This window comes from Pavona decussata, unplaced genomic scaffold (genome assembly GCF_977016875.1).
Source record: "Pavona decussata unplaced genomic scaffold, jaPavDecu1.1 SCAFFOLD_376, whole genome shotgun sequence".
NCBI classification, from domain to species: Eukaryota; Metazoa; Cnidaria; class Anthozoa; order Scleractinia; family Agariciidae; genus Pavona; species Pavona decussata.
The window spans coordinates 157,501-172,342 of NW_028145751.1; the positions used below are offsets into that span (position 1 = coordinate 157,501).

Below are 14,842 nucleotides of genomic sequence, written 5' to 3' on the forward strand. Positions count from 1 at the left end.
ACCATACCATACCATACCATACCATACCATACCATACCATACCATACCATACCTTTTATTATACACGATTGGTTCAGTTAAAAGCAGTAGCTTCTGGGGTCGCGTTACAACTTAAAGAAATACACGGCGATTCTTATAATATCTCCACCTACATTTTTAACTGACTCGCGCACTGGACCAGTGCTACAGTTAAAGACTGCGGGAAGATCTTGGAAGTTAAAATCGATTACCGTAATGGGCTACAGAGAAATAACTGGCGGAAGAGAGGGTTTGAGAATGTAAGATATGATCATTCAACATGAATTAACAACTTCTCCCCACTACTGCTATAATTAATGTATAGGGAAAAGAAAGGAGAATCCGTATTTTGATATTGCGAGATCGAAGATCCAACGCGCTATACACTTCACACTGTGTCCTTTTCACAGTAATAAAATATTATAAAAGCAACTCCCAAGTTTATTCCACCCAGATTAAATCAGCTTGCGAGAAGCTTCAGTACAACTTCTACTCCTTTGGAGTCGTACTTCTTCAGTTTAGCAACACGAGGTTGTAACTGACTCTTCACAGTCTCGGACACTCCAGGAGCGGAAGATTCAAGCAAGCTGAAAATGAAACGAAAGAAATTAAACCAAGAACAAAAAGAAAAGTTATTGGCAAGTTAGCATCCTTTGAACCCGATGCAAGCTTTTCTAGTAGATTTGGCGAATTTGGCTGGAGCAGGCTGTGACGCTCTGCAACAACTTCTGCTGGCTACCAGGCGTTTTCATTTAGAAAAGGACCAAGAATCTGTTTCTCACTTGTTATGATAGCAACAGGTCAGCTTTCGTTTTCCGGAGGTTTTGTTTGCCTTATCAATTTATGAAGTGCATACAAGCCACTTCAAAATCAGAAACAAGGGTTATCCTTTTGTTAAGTAAGAGATCAGGGCTGAGTTGCTCGAAGCGTGGTTAGCGCTAACCATTGGTTAAGAGGTATTAAAACCTATAGGTTGTCATGGCATTTAACCCGGGTTAGCGCTAACCATGCTTCGAGCAACTGGGCCCAGGTGTGTAAACACTTTTTAACCCCATGGGTTTTCGTTTTCACACCTCCACATTCCTTTCTCCCTAATTCCTGTTCTTTGTGTTTAATTAATATGTGGAAATAAAGAAACTTGAAACTTGAACTTGTTACTCGTGGTCGCGATCTGTCAGACTATTAACGAGAAACGAGATATGATATGAAACTATCGACTTCAGTGCAAATGTTTCCCGTGTTTTCAACGGACAGTCAACTTCAGCACAAAAATTACCGCGCATTGCGCCCCGCCCCTCCTCTCCACGTTATCAATAAGCTTGTCCTCTGAACAAGGCATGCTTGGACACAACTAAATTCAAGGCACTGACGGAACACGCAGAGAAAAGCAATTGTTTTCGGAGTACTTCATCTGATCTTCTCAGCTAGTTTCAAGTATTTAGGGTGCAATCCATGCTCGCAAAGTCCCATGATGCAACCCTCTATACTGTGAGTACCGTATATTTGTGTTAGGGGAAGTTCAAAACATGGGTTGCTGATGTGGATTGAAATTACGCCAATCTAATGCATTCGCATACGATCGCAGCATCACCGACATTGTGTATTATGTAATTACTGTTATTATATTTATTTGACACGTATGCATTACTTGTATAAATAAATGATGATGATGATGATGATGATGATGATGATGATGATGTTCACAAACAGCCTCGATTTCCGCTGCTCTTTAGGTAAGGAGCGCGGGCTCGTCTCCCCAAATAGCAGCTGAAAATAATCGAGCCTCCATGTAGTTAACTTGATACGATTGCAAAGGATTGTGACCACAAGAGAAAGTGTTTATATCAGGATTGCAGAAAATCTCAAGCAGCAAACAAAGAGGGTCGCTTCCACACGATTACAGAATTTTTGACAACTAATTTTGCGATCGACGATCGCAGGCGATCATATGAAAACTTCCCTCAACAAAAAAAAAAATAAAAAAAACACGGAAACGAAGGCGTCAGGGTACCTTGGTAACGAACGTACCTTGCAACGACAAACGCGCCTCTATTCACCTTGCACCACTCAAAAAGCGTGCCTGGGTCTGTATTGTCAAGCAGCAATTTACTGAACAGCACTTGATCTATAAAACAAAGAAGATCACTTGAATTATTTCATTACCTGTCCAAATAAATCTTTCAGTGTTGACTCAGATCATTATAGAACAATAACCCGTGGTAGAGCACTGCACCGGCATCGCAGAGGTGATGGGTTAAAATCCTGTTCAAGCCCGAATTTTTTTCAAGAAGGAAGAAAGGAAGGAAGAAGAAAAGAAAGAATAACGACTTCTCATATTTACTCCGAGGTCATCAGATCCTAAGTTCATTGCGCTTAATTTACCTTTGTTCTCTGATAGCAGTCTTTCCTTATCTTGGTTAATTAGTCTCTTTAGTGCGTAATGTCCTGCGGCACTTTTGACGACATGGTCCTAGAAAAAAACCATTCAGAAAAAGCATGTTAAGGATGGTGCCTACTTTTGTCACTACGCATAAATATGTGTTCTGCGCATCTCGAGATACTCGGGTTTCCTGTGGGTGTGCCTACTAATGCAGAGATAATTTTGCACGGCTTAAAACTATGCAGAGAAAGCAGAACTTAGCAAGTGCTCTTGGTATCCAAAAAGAAAACTGGGGGTAAACGTGCATTTTTCAGAGATAACAAAGCTTCAATTTGGAAATATAGCGCCATACATTGCTTTGTATTTTACTGTTTTTTTTTAGAACAATTGTTGCCTAATTATCTCTAAAAAACGAGTGGTTACTCCCAATTTTCTTTTTGAATTTCATTAGCCCTTGCTACGATCTGCTTTCCCCGCATAGTCATAAACCACACAAAAATACTTCTTAATTAGTGCTTTTTTCAACAAAACTAAGTTGATAAGGTAAATTTGGTCACCGTAACGAGATTGGAGTGCTGACTTTTCGAGTGTTAGCCCTTCGTTAGCGCGAATCAAGCCAGAAATCGTTGGTTGTCTGTGTGGTTTATATAAGAGACATTTAGATTCTAGTACAAGTACGACTACGAGATTTGACTTCGAGTTTTCACCGTAGTACTAAGAACAGATATATCACAGAAAGTTTCATTTCACTCTTTACGAACGACGAACTTGACGCAGTTGGTTTGAATGATGATAGTTAAGCCCTTTCGTGTTTCCAAAAAGACGAGATCACCTACGCTTCGAGGACTCGTTTTCGCCACTATGACCTTCTTTCAAAAACTCGTAGTAAAATGACGACAGCTATCTCGTTTTCCCGCCAAAATGACACTGGTTCACGCGCGCGCGCACTCTTTGTTTATTGGAGAAACTCTTAGTCGCACTCGTACTCGTACTAGAATCTAAAGGTCTCCATAGTGAGCAGTGGAGCTACGCTATTGACGGAATCATAGTAACGTGAAAACAAATATACATTAGTGGAATGAAACAGAGTAATGCTTGATCCTCACTGACACTGTGTTTTGTTACATGTTCTACAAAGACGACGCAGAAGATCCCAGAATCAACGCCAATAATTCTGCAAACACATCGAAACAAACTTCTCCGACCGCTTGGAATCGTCTGCAATTTAAAAAGTAGAGTAGCCCGGAGGTCGTCCGTTTGTTACGGAAAATGTCCAGAATATCCGCGTATTCATTCCCATTTAACAGGTTGGTCTGGATATTTTGGCTACTGAAATGGAAAGCGTCCCAGACTTTACCCTCCCCTCCCCCCTCCCCCCTCATGCTTTTCCATAAATTAGCGGCTTACCTCGTCAGTAGTTGTGGGGTCCAGATCCCTGCAAGCCAACTTGCATATGGCAACCATGGCTGACTCAACATCACCTTGAAGATTAGAAAATTAAACAACGTGAGACTGTAGAGAGCACGATGCATTCGCTTGTTTTACTTGCGACAGAATCTCACTTTTTACTTGATGACCTCGGGATTCAAATAATGGAAGATTAATTCCTAACACGATGCTCGTTTTGTTTTTGTTTTCAACACTCGCACACTTTCCACCGAATTATGGACTGCAATACTCAGCTGTGTCCTCAACAGTCCAATAGGAAGACCCTTAAGGAAGATTTCTACAAAGATCCCACATGTTTCAAATGCCAAAGCAACGATTGAGAGACTTGAGCGCTGCAGGTCCGACCCAGTCTGTAGACTGACGCTTTGTAGCAAGGCTAAACAGTCATTTCTTCAAGTGTAAAGACGTATCTTCGGACGGGCGGTACTATTCTCCTGTAGGTTAAAACGTGTACTGTCCGTGGACCAACTCAACTTGCTGAAATCCTATCGTGTTTATCGCTTTTCTGGACGAAGTTAAATAAAGATATGTGTCCAACTGCACAGATTTTACGTTTAAGTATATACATTGTACACCTATTCAGTTAACGTTGCTGTACCAAAGTGCACCAGTACACATGTACGCGATAAGACGACAAGACCGATATTATGAAGGGACATTTTAATACCAACATTAGCAAATGGACAAAAAGAATCATGCAGGCAAACTTATGAGTCTTGTCCACAATGTTATCGTATTCATAACCTCGTAACGACTTTTAAAAACTTGAAATCAGACAAGGTTAATCCCCCCGCCCCCCCCCCCCCCTAAAAAAAAACAGCTTTACACCGGGACGCTTCCATCGAAACCTGTAAGAAAGCAATTCAAGCTACCTTAGTTGCTGCCGTTACCTGCCGTTACTTTTAGCAAGTCGCTTAATAAATGTAAAAAGTTTTGTTGCTCCATACTAAGAAATTTACTTGCCACTCACCAGTGCAGTTCAGAAGAGTAGCTTGAACAAGTTGGCATCCACCTTTATCAAACATTAACTGCTGTCCATTTTTCTCTACCAGCTGTAACAGAACGGGTGATATGCCCTCTAAAAGTTCTTTTCGTCTCTGCTCTGAATCCTTTTTGCTGTAGAACAGAAAAGATAATAGAAGAAAGATGTGAATCGGAGTGATTGCAATAGTTTTCCGATGAAAAGCCCAAAACCAGGCGGTGAATAAAATTACCTAATTCAGATGATTCAGACAGAAAGGATAGTATAAAACGGAGCCAAACATGAAACTGTTGTCAAGCGCGGGAAAACATACAACCGATGCCAATTAAGCGCGGGAAAACATGTAACCGGTGCCAAGCGTGGAAAAACATGTAACCGGTGCCAAGCGTGGAAAAAAAATGTAACCTGTGCAAAACGCGGGAAAACATGCAACCGTTGCTAAAGTCGGGAAAAAATACAGCCGATGCCAAGCGCGGGAAAGCATACAACCGATGCCAAGCGCGGCAAACAATGTAACCGTTGTCAAGCGCGGGAAAACATACAGCCGATGCCAAGCACTGGAAAACATGAAACCGGTAGAAAACGCGGGAAAACATGCAACCGGTGCCAAGCGCGGGAAAACCTACAACCGATGCCAAGCGCGAGAAAACATACAACCGATGTCAAGCGCAGGAAAATATGCAACCGATGCTAAACGCTGAAAACTTGCAACCCATGCCAAGCGCGGGAAAACTTGCAACCGGTGCAAAGCGCGGGAAAATATGCAACTGGTGTGCAGCGCGTAAAAATGTTACCGGTGAAAAACGCGGGAAAACATACAACCGATCCTAAGCGCGGGAAAATAAGCAACCGCCAACAGACAACTAATTAGGCCATGTTTTTGCGTGACGTGTGAACGCTTATTTCGTTTTTTCCCAGGTTAGGTCTGCACTCAAAACGAGTATCAATTATCAACCCCTCTAACAATATAAATTAAAGTTGCAACCGATGTTAAGTTTTCCAAAACTGACATTTAGTAGAATTACCTATTGGCATTTCCATCTCCTTTTTTCAATAACTCCACAACAGTAGGATGGAAGTGTGCAGGGCTTCTCGGGCACAAGAGATACATCAGCACCTTTCTGCCATACGTGTCTAATGCCAGCTCCTGTAGGGTGGGCTGGATTTCCTGTAGAGGAAGCAAAATAGACGTCAAAAGCTAATTGCGATAAACAGACCACTATTACTACACGAAGGTGGTAGACTTCAGTACAATTCTTTGACGTCCTCTGCAAAACAAAAACGTGAAATGAGCACATTCAAGGTTTTTTGGAGGACGAGAATGCATGATGATTAATTTCCGCCTCTCTTTCTGAACTTTAGAGCCGCCCCTACGACGTTAGCTCCTGGATAGTTCGGCCACATTACACAAACTAAACGAGTAGAATTATCGCGAATTTATTCAAAAAACGCGAATGCAATTTAAGTTTCGGTTTCGTTTTCGACGTCGTCTCTGCTTAAGGTCCCTATAATAATTTCTACCAAGTAAGTGAAGTTTTCCTTTGACATCACGAAAATTATACATTATATTTTTATAAGCTCACGTCAGAGACAATTAAAAACTTACAGGAAACACAATTTTCCTGACAAGCACTGTATCATCCACACAATCAAATAACGCTAAAAGGACCAGATGGCCAAACTCTTCCTGAAAAAGGAAAAAACAAAACAAAAACATTCCATTATCTACTGAAACAAAAAACATTGAGGCATTTAACTACATGTTTGGAAATGTCAAATCCCTACAAAGAATTCCATGATTGTAAATCAATTCTGGGCATAGCCATTAACATTGAGACAATGTTTTCCACTCATGGATAAGGCAGTTAGTTTTTAATGAAACTGCGGTGCTGCGTCGTTTCGATGAAGCTGTTTTGCGACTCACTGTCGGTGGTGAGTTTATGAAGAAAAGTGCGGGGAGGAGTGAGTTACGAAGGAGTCTTAAACATGAAACTTAATTTGCCATGTTATGACTTGCCGGAAAAATTATTGTGGTACTTGCTTTCAACAATTAACTAGTTATATGTGCAAGAAAAAAAAGGAAGAATTAGCCTGTTGTCACGTAGAAACGGCAACCGGCAAACGCGAAAAATGGCGGGAAAATCTTGGTCAAGTGGTCATTTTTGCCGTTCGCGTTTCACGTATGTGCGATGCTGAATCTCTCCACTAAGTTATTCTAACCCTGTTAATTTGACTGCCCTTCACTAGTGAATGAATGATAAGTTATATTTCAAACATCAGGAAGAGTGTTTCATCCGATTTCCAAACACTGAAAACTGGGTTTAAAAAATGACGCACAGACGACTATCTTTTAAGCAACTTTGAGGTGATTGGAAATCGGTGCCAAGCGCAGGAAAACGTGAAACCGATGCTAAACGTTCTTCCATCACAAATTCACTAGAAATTTTGCTCTTCGTGTCATATCAACATTTTGCTCATGGGGATGTTATACAGTCAATACTTTAGAATAATTTTGAAAAACATCATCAAAATCCTAGTCATGCAGTCCCTTTAAATACCAGAACAACTGATACAATAAAGAAATGATATGATTACAGTTGTATATCACATAGGTATGAGTACTTACTTTGCAGATTTTTACATAGTAACTTTTGAAGGACTTGATGAGAACTTTACGATCCTTCAGAAAACAGAACACAATATAAGAAACAGCCAAGAGTAGCAGCACAAGCTGGAGTGACTTCCATTCACTTCTCAAATTCATTTATTTAAATTAGTTTGAATGTTTAGAAGGAAAAAAGTAAGTCATACATGTATTACATAAATTAAGTGTTAGATATGCTGCTGCTGATTTTTGGAACAAAATACCTCTAAACATCAAGAATACAGCGTCTCTTCAAAGTTTTAGAAAAGATTTAAAAGAATATCTGCTATCATCCGAAGCCTGAGAGTGATTTCTTGACTTCCTGCATACACGTAGTTATTTATTTCATTTATCTATTTATTTATTTTTTCTTATTCTTTTTCATTACTCATTCGTTCATTTACTTACCTACATGTATGTTTGCTTATTTCCATGTATACTCGCTAACTAAGATTAATTTAAATACAGATATCCTTTTGTTAAGTAAGAGAGTAATGAAAAAAAACAGCATTAAGGGTTCCACGAATTCTTGTGTGATATTGGAGCAATTTCTGAACATAATTCATCACTTTTCCTTCATAACATGCAAGATGCCAAACCTCACCTTTGCCGTTCCATGCCACAAGCAGTGCATACCAACTCTTGCTCCATCATGAGTGTGAAGAATAAGGACAACAGATTCTTTGATCATCTCAATCATTTCCTGCAAGGAAAAAAAATCAGGACTGCTTTTACAACTTTTTGTATAAAGTTTTGAATTTATTTAGAGCACCATGTAATTCAATTCTAATAGTTTAACCATCATTTGGTTACTCATTTGGGTTGAAACTCAGATCAGGGGTGGAATCTGACTAGCATAAACACATCAAGCTATTTACTAGGTATATTATTTTAAACATGTACATACCAATCGTGAGCTATCATCAGCATGAGTGAGGTATTCTAAGAGAACTCTGTGGACAATGCTGTGACCAATAACTGATCTACATGGAACAAAAGAAAAAAAAGGAAAAGTTTTAATGCTAGTTATGTCATTGGTTAGAATCATTATAATTAAAATTGCTCATACAATGTAATGGATGTTCTTGGATGTGATATTGGCTGTTCTTGGACCTGATAAAAAATAAGCATGTTTGTTTGTATTAAAGTTATTTATTTTCTGTCAGTGCATGAGTGGAAGGAATTCTGTAACTCCTGCAATCTGATTGGTTCTAGTAGCAGGCAGAATTTTTCGATCTTGCCTGTGAACCTGGGAGAAGTTGCTGCAAGACCTGGGCTTTTTTCTTGTGGAAAAAATAAAAATGTATTTCACCGGCCTAGGTTGGTCCATATTGGGAAAAACAGATGGTGAAAAACATAATTATACTTTCTTTGCACATATGCCACTCATTGACATTCCAATCCTAGCAGTATGCAGGATATTTGTCCCAGGAACCTTGTGTAATGGCCTTAGCTCCTATGAGTCTCCTGTAGCTCAGTGTAAGAGCATCCAAACCTGTAATCGGAAGGTCTTGGCTTCGACTCCTGATAGGAGCACTCGGAATTTCTTTTTCCGAGTTTGCCTGTATCATTACTGAATAATACATCATTCTCATACATGTATACTGCTTACTTGTCTACAAGAGGAAGCAAGGCATCTTTCATGTATTTGAGGATGGTACGTTTTCTGGCCGGCTCAGATTCTAGCACTTTTTCCAAGGAGTTTAACTCTGATGACTGCAACAAAAGATAACAGGGTCGATGTCGTGAAATATTAATTTTGTTCCAGACAATTAAGCCAGTAACATGTAAACACCATGACTAACTGATGAACAAAATTAAGTGCTTCTTCCTCCATTACACGAATCTCTGCGTGTCAATACATGCACTTTGTAGAGTTTGCGTGTAATTATTTACATGCCCAACCTTTTCCTTTTTTTTTTACTTGTACATACAAAGCATGCAGGGGTTTCATTAGGATTTTGAACCTGGGCAGGGTAGTCACAGATGTAACTATGGTATTCTATTAAAAAAGTTGGTAGGGAAGTTAAACACAGCCGGGCAAAGTCATGTTCACAGACAGTCAATTTGTTAAGTGCCGGCCCTTTATGAAACCCCTGAGCATGCATCGAAATAAAATTGCATACATGTACAAAATAAATAGTTTGATGGTAGATTTAAATGCATGCTATCATTGTGTTATGCTGCTACTCCCATGACCAGTACTGTATTTAAATCTTAAGTAGTTATGTAACCTTTAAATTGTGAAGATCCACAACATACATCTGTACAGCGCCTTAATTTTAGAGTGCTTACCTTAAAGAAAGCAAAATCTGCTCCATAAAATTCCTGGATGAGGAAGGCTTTTTGTGCTGAGTTTGCATAATCACTGTAAATGGTCTCAAGAATAGATGACGCTTCCTGAAAGTTCACAATACTGTAAGTGTTCAGCTTTGACTTTTAAACAAATATTAGCAACATAAAATAATTTTACTGTAATGCAATAGATTGAAAAAGTGTTTAATGTATTTTGACTCTGACTCCAAAAATTCTTACTTTATGTCTGATCAGCTTGCGGACTTGTCCATAAAAACACTTGATAACTACATCACGCTGCTTTTTGGTTCTGCAATATAAAATCACTTTTGATCAATAATTGTTGTGTACGTTGCTCGTTGCTAAAGAAAATGTTTTGTTTATCTTCACATATGCATTGAATGGTGACGTTTTCAAAATACAGTTTAGCTGATGACCTGGTGCCTCTCAGTTTGACAATTATAATAATGTACATGTACATGTATAGTAACAAAATAATGGAGAAGGGGGCTAGTTTGTAAAGAAACTGTTGTTCTCTATCAGTGTGGAGTAGAAACGAATGTTTGGTTTATCAATAGCCTTGATCACTAAAGGTAAAGTGGCCACAGTGAAGAGATTCGAGTGCTGAGATTTCAACCATTGGCCCTTTGTCAGAGCAACATAGACTTGGCACAAGTCAACTTCTTACGGCATGCATGAGAGATAGCGTGAAGCACAGGTGTACAGTACATACTTTACATGTAAATTGTCTTGTCTAAGGGTACACTATGTGGGCAGAGACTAAAGGTCTCCAAGCAACATTCTCCAGCAAGGTATTTCACACCTACCCATAAATCAATAACTTTTTCACAAGGAACTTTGAATATTTGGACTTGATCAACTCTCCAAAGTGATCTGAAATCAAAATATTAAAATAATCGTACAGTAAGAATGTTGTCGATGACAACTTCTATTTCAACTAGTCAATCAAAATGTGCTTTCCAGCAAATTTCCATCCTCCGGGTTTTTGGATTGGATGCTCCCTCCCCACTCCCCCTGCCCCTACCCTCCTCTTCTGTGGAATTTCCAACTACATGTACAACTTTGGATTTCAAGACCCCCTCCCCATCAGGCCCCAGTTGTTCAAAGGCTGGGTAACTTTATCCGGTGGATAAGTCACTATCTGACAGTTTCAATCTGTGCAAAGATTTCAGTATTTCCTTATTCACAAGCGAATATGAACACTCTAACCAGAGCTCAGTTGGGGAGTGTACGAAAACCTTGGACAACATTTAACCTGAAGTATAGTTTAGACGCTGAAGAGTGGCTTATCCAGCGGATAAAGTTATCCAGCCTTTGAACAACTGGGGCCTGAATTCCAAAAACCCTTTCCTGAGAGACAGCGTATGGATATTTTCTGGAACTGCATAAGGCATGGGAGATGGAGTTGGTGATAAAGAAAACCAGTAACCCCTACAGTGTACAGTGATCAACATCAAATTTCAGCTCCTTACAATATACTACTCGAGCAACAATCAGGTAAGAATTAGTGTCTTGAATGATATACACACAAATTCTCCTAACTAGTACACATAGAAGTAGATAAACAACATTGAGGAGAATATACATGTTGGGGCATGAAGGGCTGATTAGTTAGTTGAAAGGGAAGCTGTAAGAAAGTTACTTATGAAAGCTGCAGAAAAATACTTTTTATTGTACCAAGCGTCAAAGGAATGGCAAGGGCAAAAGTAACCATTAAATCAAGTTGATGCCAAAGGGAGGCAGGTGTTATTAAATCATATATTACATGATTGTACAATACATAGTAAAAGTTCAGGCGTCATCATTTTACCTTTAAATTGCTCAAATAATTTTTGCCTCTGTTCTGCTGTGCCAAACTTTACACAAGATTGGATCACCCAACCAGCATCATGCTTGAAAATCACCTGAAAAGTAATTTAAGGTGGCTCACAGTAGACGCTTTTTTAAGGATAGTAAATGTACATGTATGAACTCAAGGTAAATGAAATTTCAAGGGGATCCTGAGAGTTGGGAGGTACCGATCAACCCCCTCCCCACATGGGAAGATTATGCACACATTACTTACTGAAACAAAATGTTTTCCAGGTCTGATAATAATTATTATTCCATGGCCTTAAGGATACTTACTTCATGTGAATGGCCAGCTATTAGGCTGAAGGTCTTCTCTACCAGTTCAGTTTTCTCAGCCTTAGAACAATTCTTTCTGGTAAAAAAAAAAATAATGATGATTTTGAACTCTCAGCAATCTTTCAATCACAGCTGTAAATATGTGTGAGAAGAAATGCTTATTATATAACAAACCTTCTGATTGTCTCATAAATCTGTTTCAGGCTATGAACCAAGTCATAATTTTCATTTTGTTGGCGACGAAAGTCCTTTCTTTCCTTCTTCTTCATTTGCCAGATGTTAGGCTTGTCATCAGAATCTGAATGTTAAACGAGAACAATTCAGCTGTGTGGACAACACGATTAGTCAACCTTTCTGCACCAAGCTAAAGATGACTCCTTTTTAAAAATTTATTGTCCAGGATAATAAATGTCAGTAAGCTTCCAAGAGCCAGCTGTACAAGGAAAAGCGAAAATTGTTAAAACTAATTCTCCTAAGCCTGTTGTCACTGACGATGGACCAGAGTATTAACTATTACATTGTGATTTCGATTCTTAAGTTCCTCAACAATTTACATGCCGTTATTGCCTGTTAATGACAGCCCCATCAGCCAAATTAACAAGAAATTTCAATCAGAGCACACGCTGTCTCATATTCAGGGAATGTTATATAATATACATTTTGATATTCTTCCTCATTACCTTTGTCATGTTCCTCTGTTTCAGATGATTTCCTCTTCTTCACAAAGTCTTTTGTTCTGTCATCATCATTAAATTTCCGTTTCCTTGCTTGACTGCTGTCAAATTTTCCTTTCCCAGTTCTATTCTGTGATTTGTTGTTGTGGTTTCTGTCATTACTTTTCTTGCTTTCATTAGCCTGTTTTGCGAATCTCTTATTTCCACCTTCATTTTGTCCTTGGCCTTTCCACTTCTTTGTTTTAAACTGTTTCTCTCTGTGATCAGCTGCACTGTTAGCTTTTCTTTTTTGTCCTACCAAATTATTCCCTTTGGCATCTTTAGGAAACTTCTTGGGTTTAACCCTAAGCTTTGTATCATCATTTTTTCCCTTGATTTTTTTCTTGAAACTTTTAGATGTACTACAAATCAGAAAGTAACAATATTTAATCCCACAGAAATGTTAGAACCTAATGACTTAAAATTAATTTCAATTTGTGATGATGATTATGATGGGGATGATGATAATGATGATAATGACGATAATGACGATAATGATAACGATGATGATGATGATGATGATGCCTGTGCCATCTTCAGAGACAGATGTCTTGACCATTCTCATAACTGTATGATTAAGGGCCACCAAAAAGGTGTGAAAACATGAGCTTTCCAGACACCTTTGAGACACCAAATACAAGTGACAATAGTAATTATAACCCACCAATTAATTCCACATGGTCTATTTGGATGAAACACATACCGTGGTATGAAATCGGATAGTGGTTATCAGGTGATAACCCTCGTCTACTTTGATATCTGTCGCCCAATTTTTTCAACAAGAACAAATAAGATCGCGGTCTTAACTGCATTGTTCTAATCTAATCACAGTATCATAAACTTGAGTAAACTATTCAGCTTGGGTTTGTTTGGTGGCAATCATGTTTTAACCATCATTGGCTGCCAGGGTGCATTCTGTGTACAATTCTCACACCAAAGATAATTGCTGAGAGTTTCAAACTCCCGCGCAAAGTGGCTGTGGAAGTGCTTACTCCACGAAAATGTTATGCCCAACACTTGTAGACTGATAGTTCCTACATAGGGAGAAAAATCTTGGATACATTTGGACAAAACCAATTTGTTTGGACGGTGAAAGTTTTCAAGAGCCTAGGTAATTTTTTCGTCACGCCATTACACCTCTAAGGTTGCTAATTACACCAAAGACCACAAATATGTGCCAGTATGCCATGCACTTTGGAAACACATGCCGAATATCTTCAACGTAACCTACAGCACATAAGATGAAGCCTGGAATGGCTGTTCTATATTTTTTAAACAGGAAAAGGCACATGTTTCAGGAATTAAAGGGGAAGTATCATGGGGTTTTTGATATCTTTTGTTAAAAATGATGAAATAAGACCTTCTATCAGCTGCCAAAGAATTCTAGAATGACGAGAGCAAAGAAATCAACTCAATTCTTGAAAGAAACAACTTGTGGTCTGTTCTAGCGCATTTTGGAAACAAAAATGCGAGAACTTGAAAAACATTAGCCTAATATTTTTCAAGTTTCAATCCAAACCAGCCAACCCTGTCTCTGGCGAGAGGCACTAATCGACAGTTTTATTGCACTGGGGTGATAATTTTTAACAGACTAATGACAATTATTTCGTTGTTTCTGCTGACAGTCAAACATTTTTGGGTTTTGAAATGACAGCAAATTTTGGTGATACTTCCCCTTTAATCAGAGGGTTATGAAATAAATAAACCCGTTTCCGGTATGCTGGTAAATCAGATGATAATGCCCTCGGTTGAAAGATATTGTCCTCAAAGATTCGCATCTCGACTATCTGTTCATTTGTCGGACGATCATAAGATGCCTCGGGCATTAATATTATCACCTGACATACAGCTGTAGCAGCCGCCTGAAGGGGTTCACTTAATACTAATTAACCGAACGTTTTTATACTGCGGCAGATGGAGGAGTAAAGATGGAGGGCCAGCAGCTCTGCAAGCAGCATAACATGCTTTGCTACAACTTCGTACAATGCGAGAATAAGCATTGTAAGAAATTATTTTCCTTGAACTTGCGCTCATGTCCTTGCGTTTGTACTTGCGTTTTTGCTTTTGCCGATACTTGGGTGATTTGTGTGGTTCATTAAAGCACTAAAAGTGGCCAAAAATCTACCATTAGAACATATTAAACACATCACCTTTTTTTGTGTTCGGCGTCCGCCATGTTGGATAAGGCACGTGAATGGTTTTGAGCCCGCAGT

The 14,842-nt window shown here is 39.0% G+C and overlaps 1 protein-coding gene and 1 long non-coding RNA gene across 3 annotated transcripts in view; one reads left to right on the forward strand and one right to left on the reverse strand.

The window, feature by feature from the left end:
* LOC146452190 (pumilio homolog 3-like) overlaps window positions 1–14,833 on the reverse strand; it is a 15,184-nt gene extending 351 nt beyond the window's left edge. For both annotated transcript variants that reach the window (XR_014859803.1, XM_085098101.1), the window contains exons 1-19: window positions 14,780–14,833; window positions 12,597–12,991; window positions 12,091–12,214; window positions 11,917–11,992; window positions 11,600–11,693; window positions 10,596–10,662; window positions 10,009–10,078; window positions 9,769–9,873; window positions 9,086–9,189; window positions 8,381–8,456; window positions 8,078–8,176; window positions 7,456–7,509; window positions 6,436–6,516; window positions 5,855–5,997; window positions 4,818–4,963; window positions 3,806–3,879; window positions 2,401–2,488; window positions 2,047–2,143; window positions 1–605 (exon numbers count right to left, since the gene is read on the reverse strand). The exon at window positions 1–605 is cut by the window's left edge. Coding sequence is in view for 1 of the 2 variants with exons in the window: in XM_085098101.1 (XP_084954227.1) it covers window positions 479–605; window positions 2,047–2,143; window positions 2,401–2,488; window positions 3,806–3,879; window positions 4,818–4,963; window positions 5,855–5,997; window positions 6,436–6,516; window positions 7,456–7,509; window positions 8,078–8,176; window positions 8,381–8,456; window positions 9,086–9,189; window positions 9,769–9,873; window positions 10,009–10,078; window positions 10,596–10,662; window positions 11,600–11,693; window positions 11,917–11,992; window positions 12,091–12,214; window positions 12,597–12,991; window positions 14,780–14,805 (2,046 nt within the window). In the remaining variant the exon portion in view is untranslated. The remainder of the gene's footprint in view (window positions 606–2,046; window positions 2,144–2,400; window positions 2,489–3,805; window positions 3,880–4,817; window positions 4,964–5,854; window positions 5,998–6,435; window positions 6,517–7,455; window positions 7,510–8,077; window positions 8,177–8,380; window positions 8,457–9,085; window positions 9,190–9,768; window positions 9,874–10,008; window positions 10,079–10,595; window positions 10,663–11,599; window positions 11,694–11,916; window positions 11,993–12,090; window positions 12,215–12,596; window positions 12,992–14,779) is intronic.
* Window positions 618–14,842, forward strand: part of LOC146452191 (uncharacterized) — a 91,063-nt gene continuing 76,838 nt past the window's right edge. The window contains exon 1 of the long non-coding RNA XR_014859807.1: window positions 618–1,048. This is a non-coding gene — a long non-coding RNA (uncharacterized LOC146452191). The remainder of the gene's footprint in view (window positions 1,049–14,842) is intronic.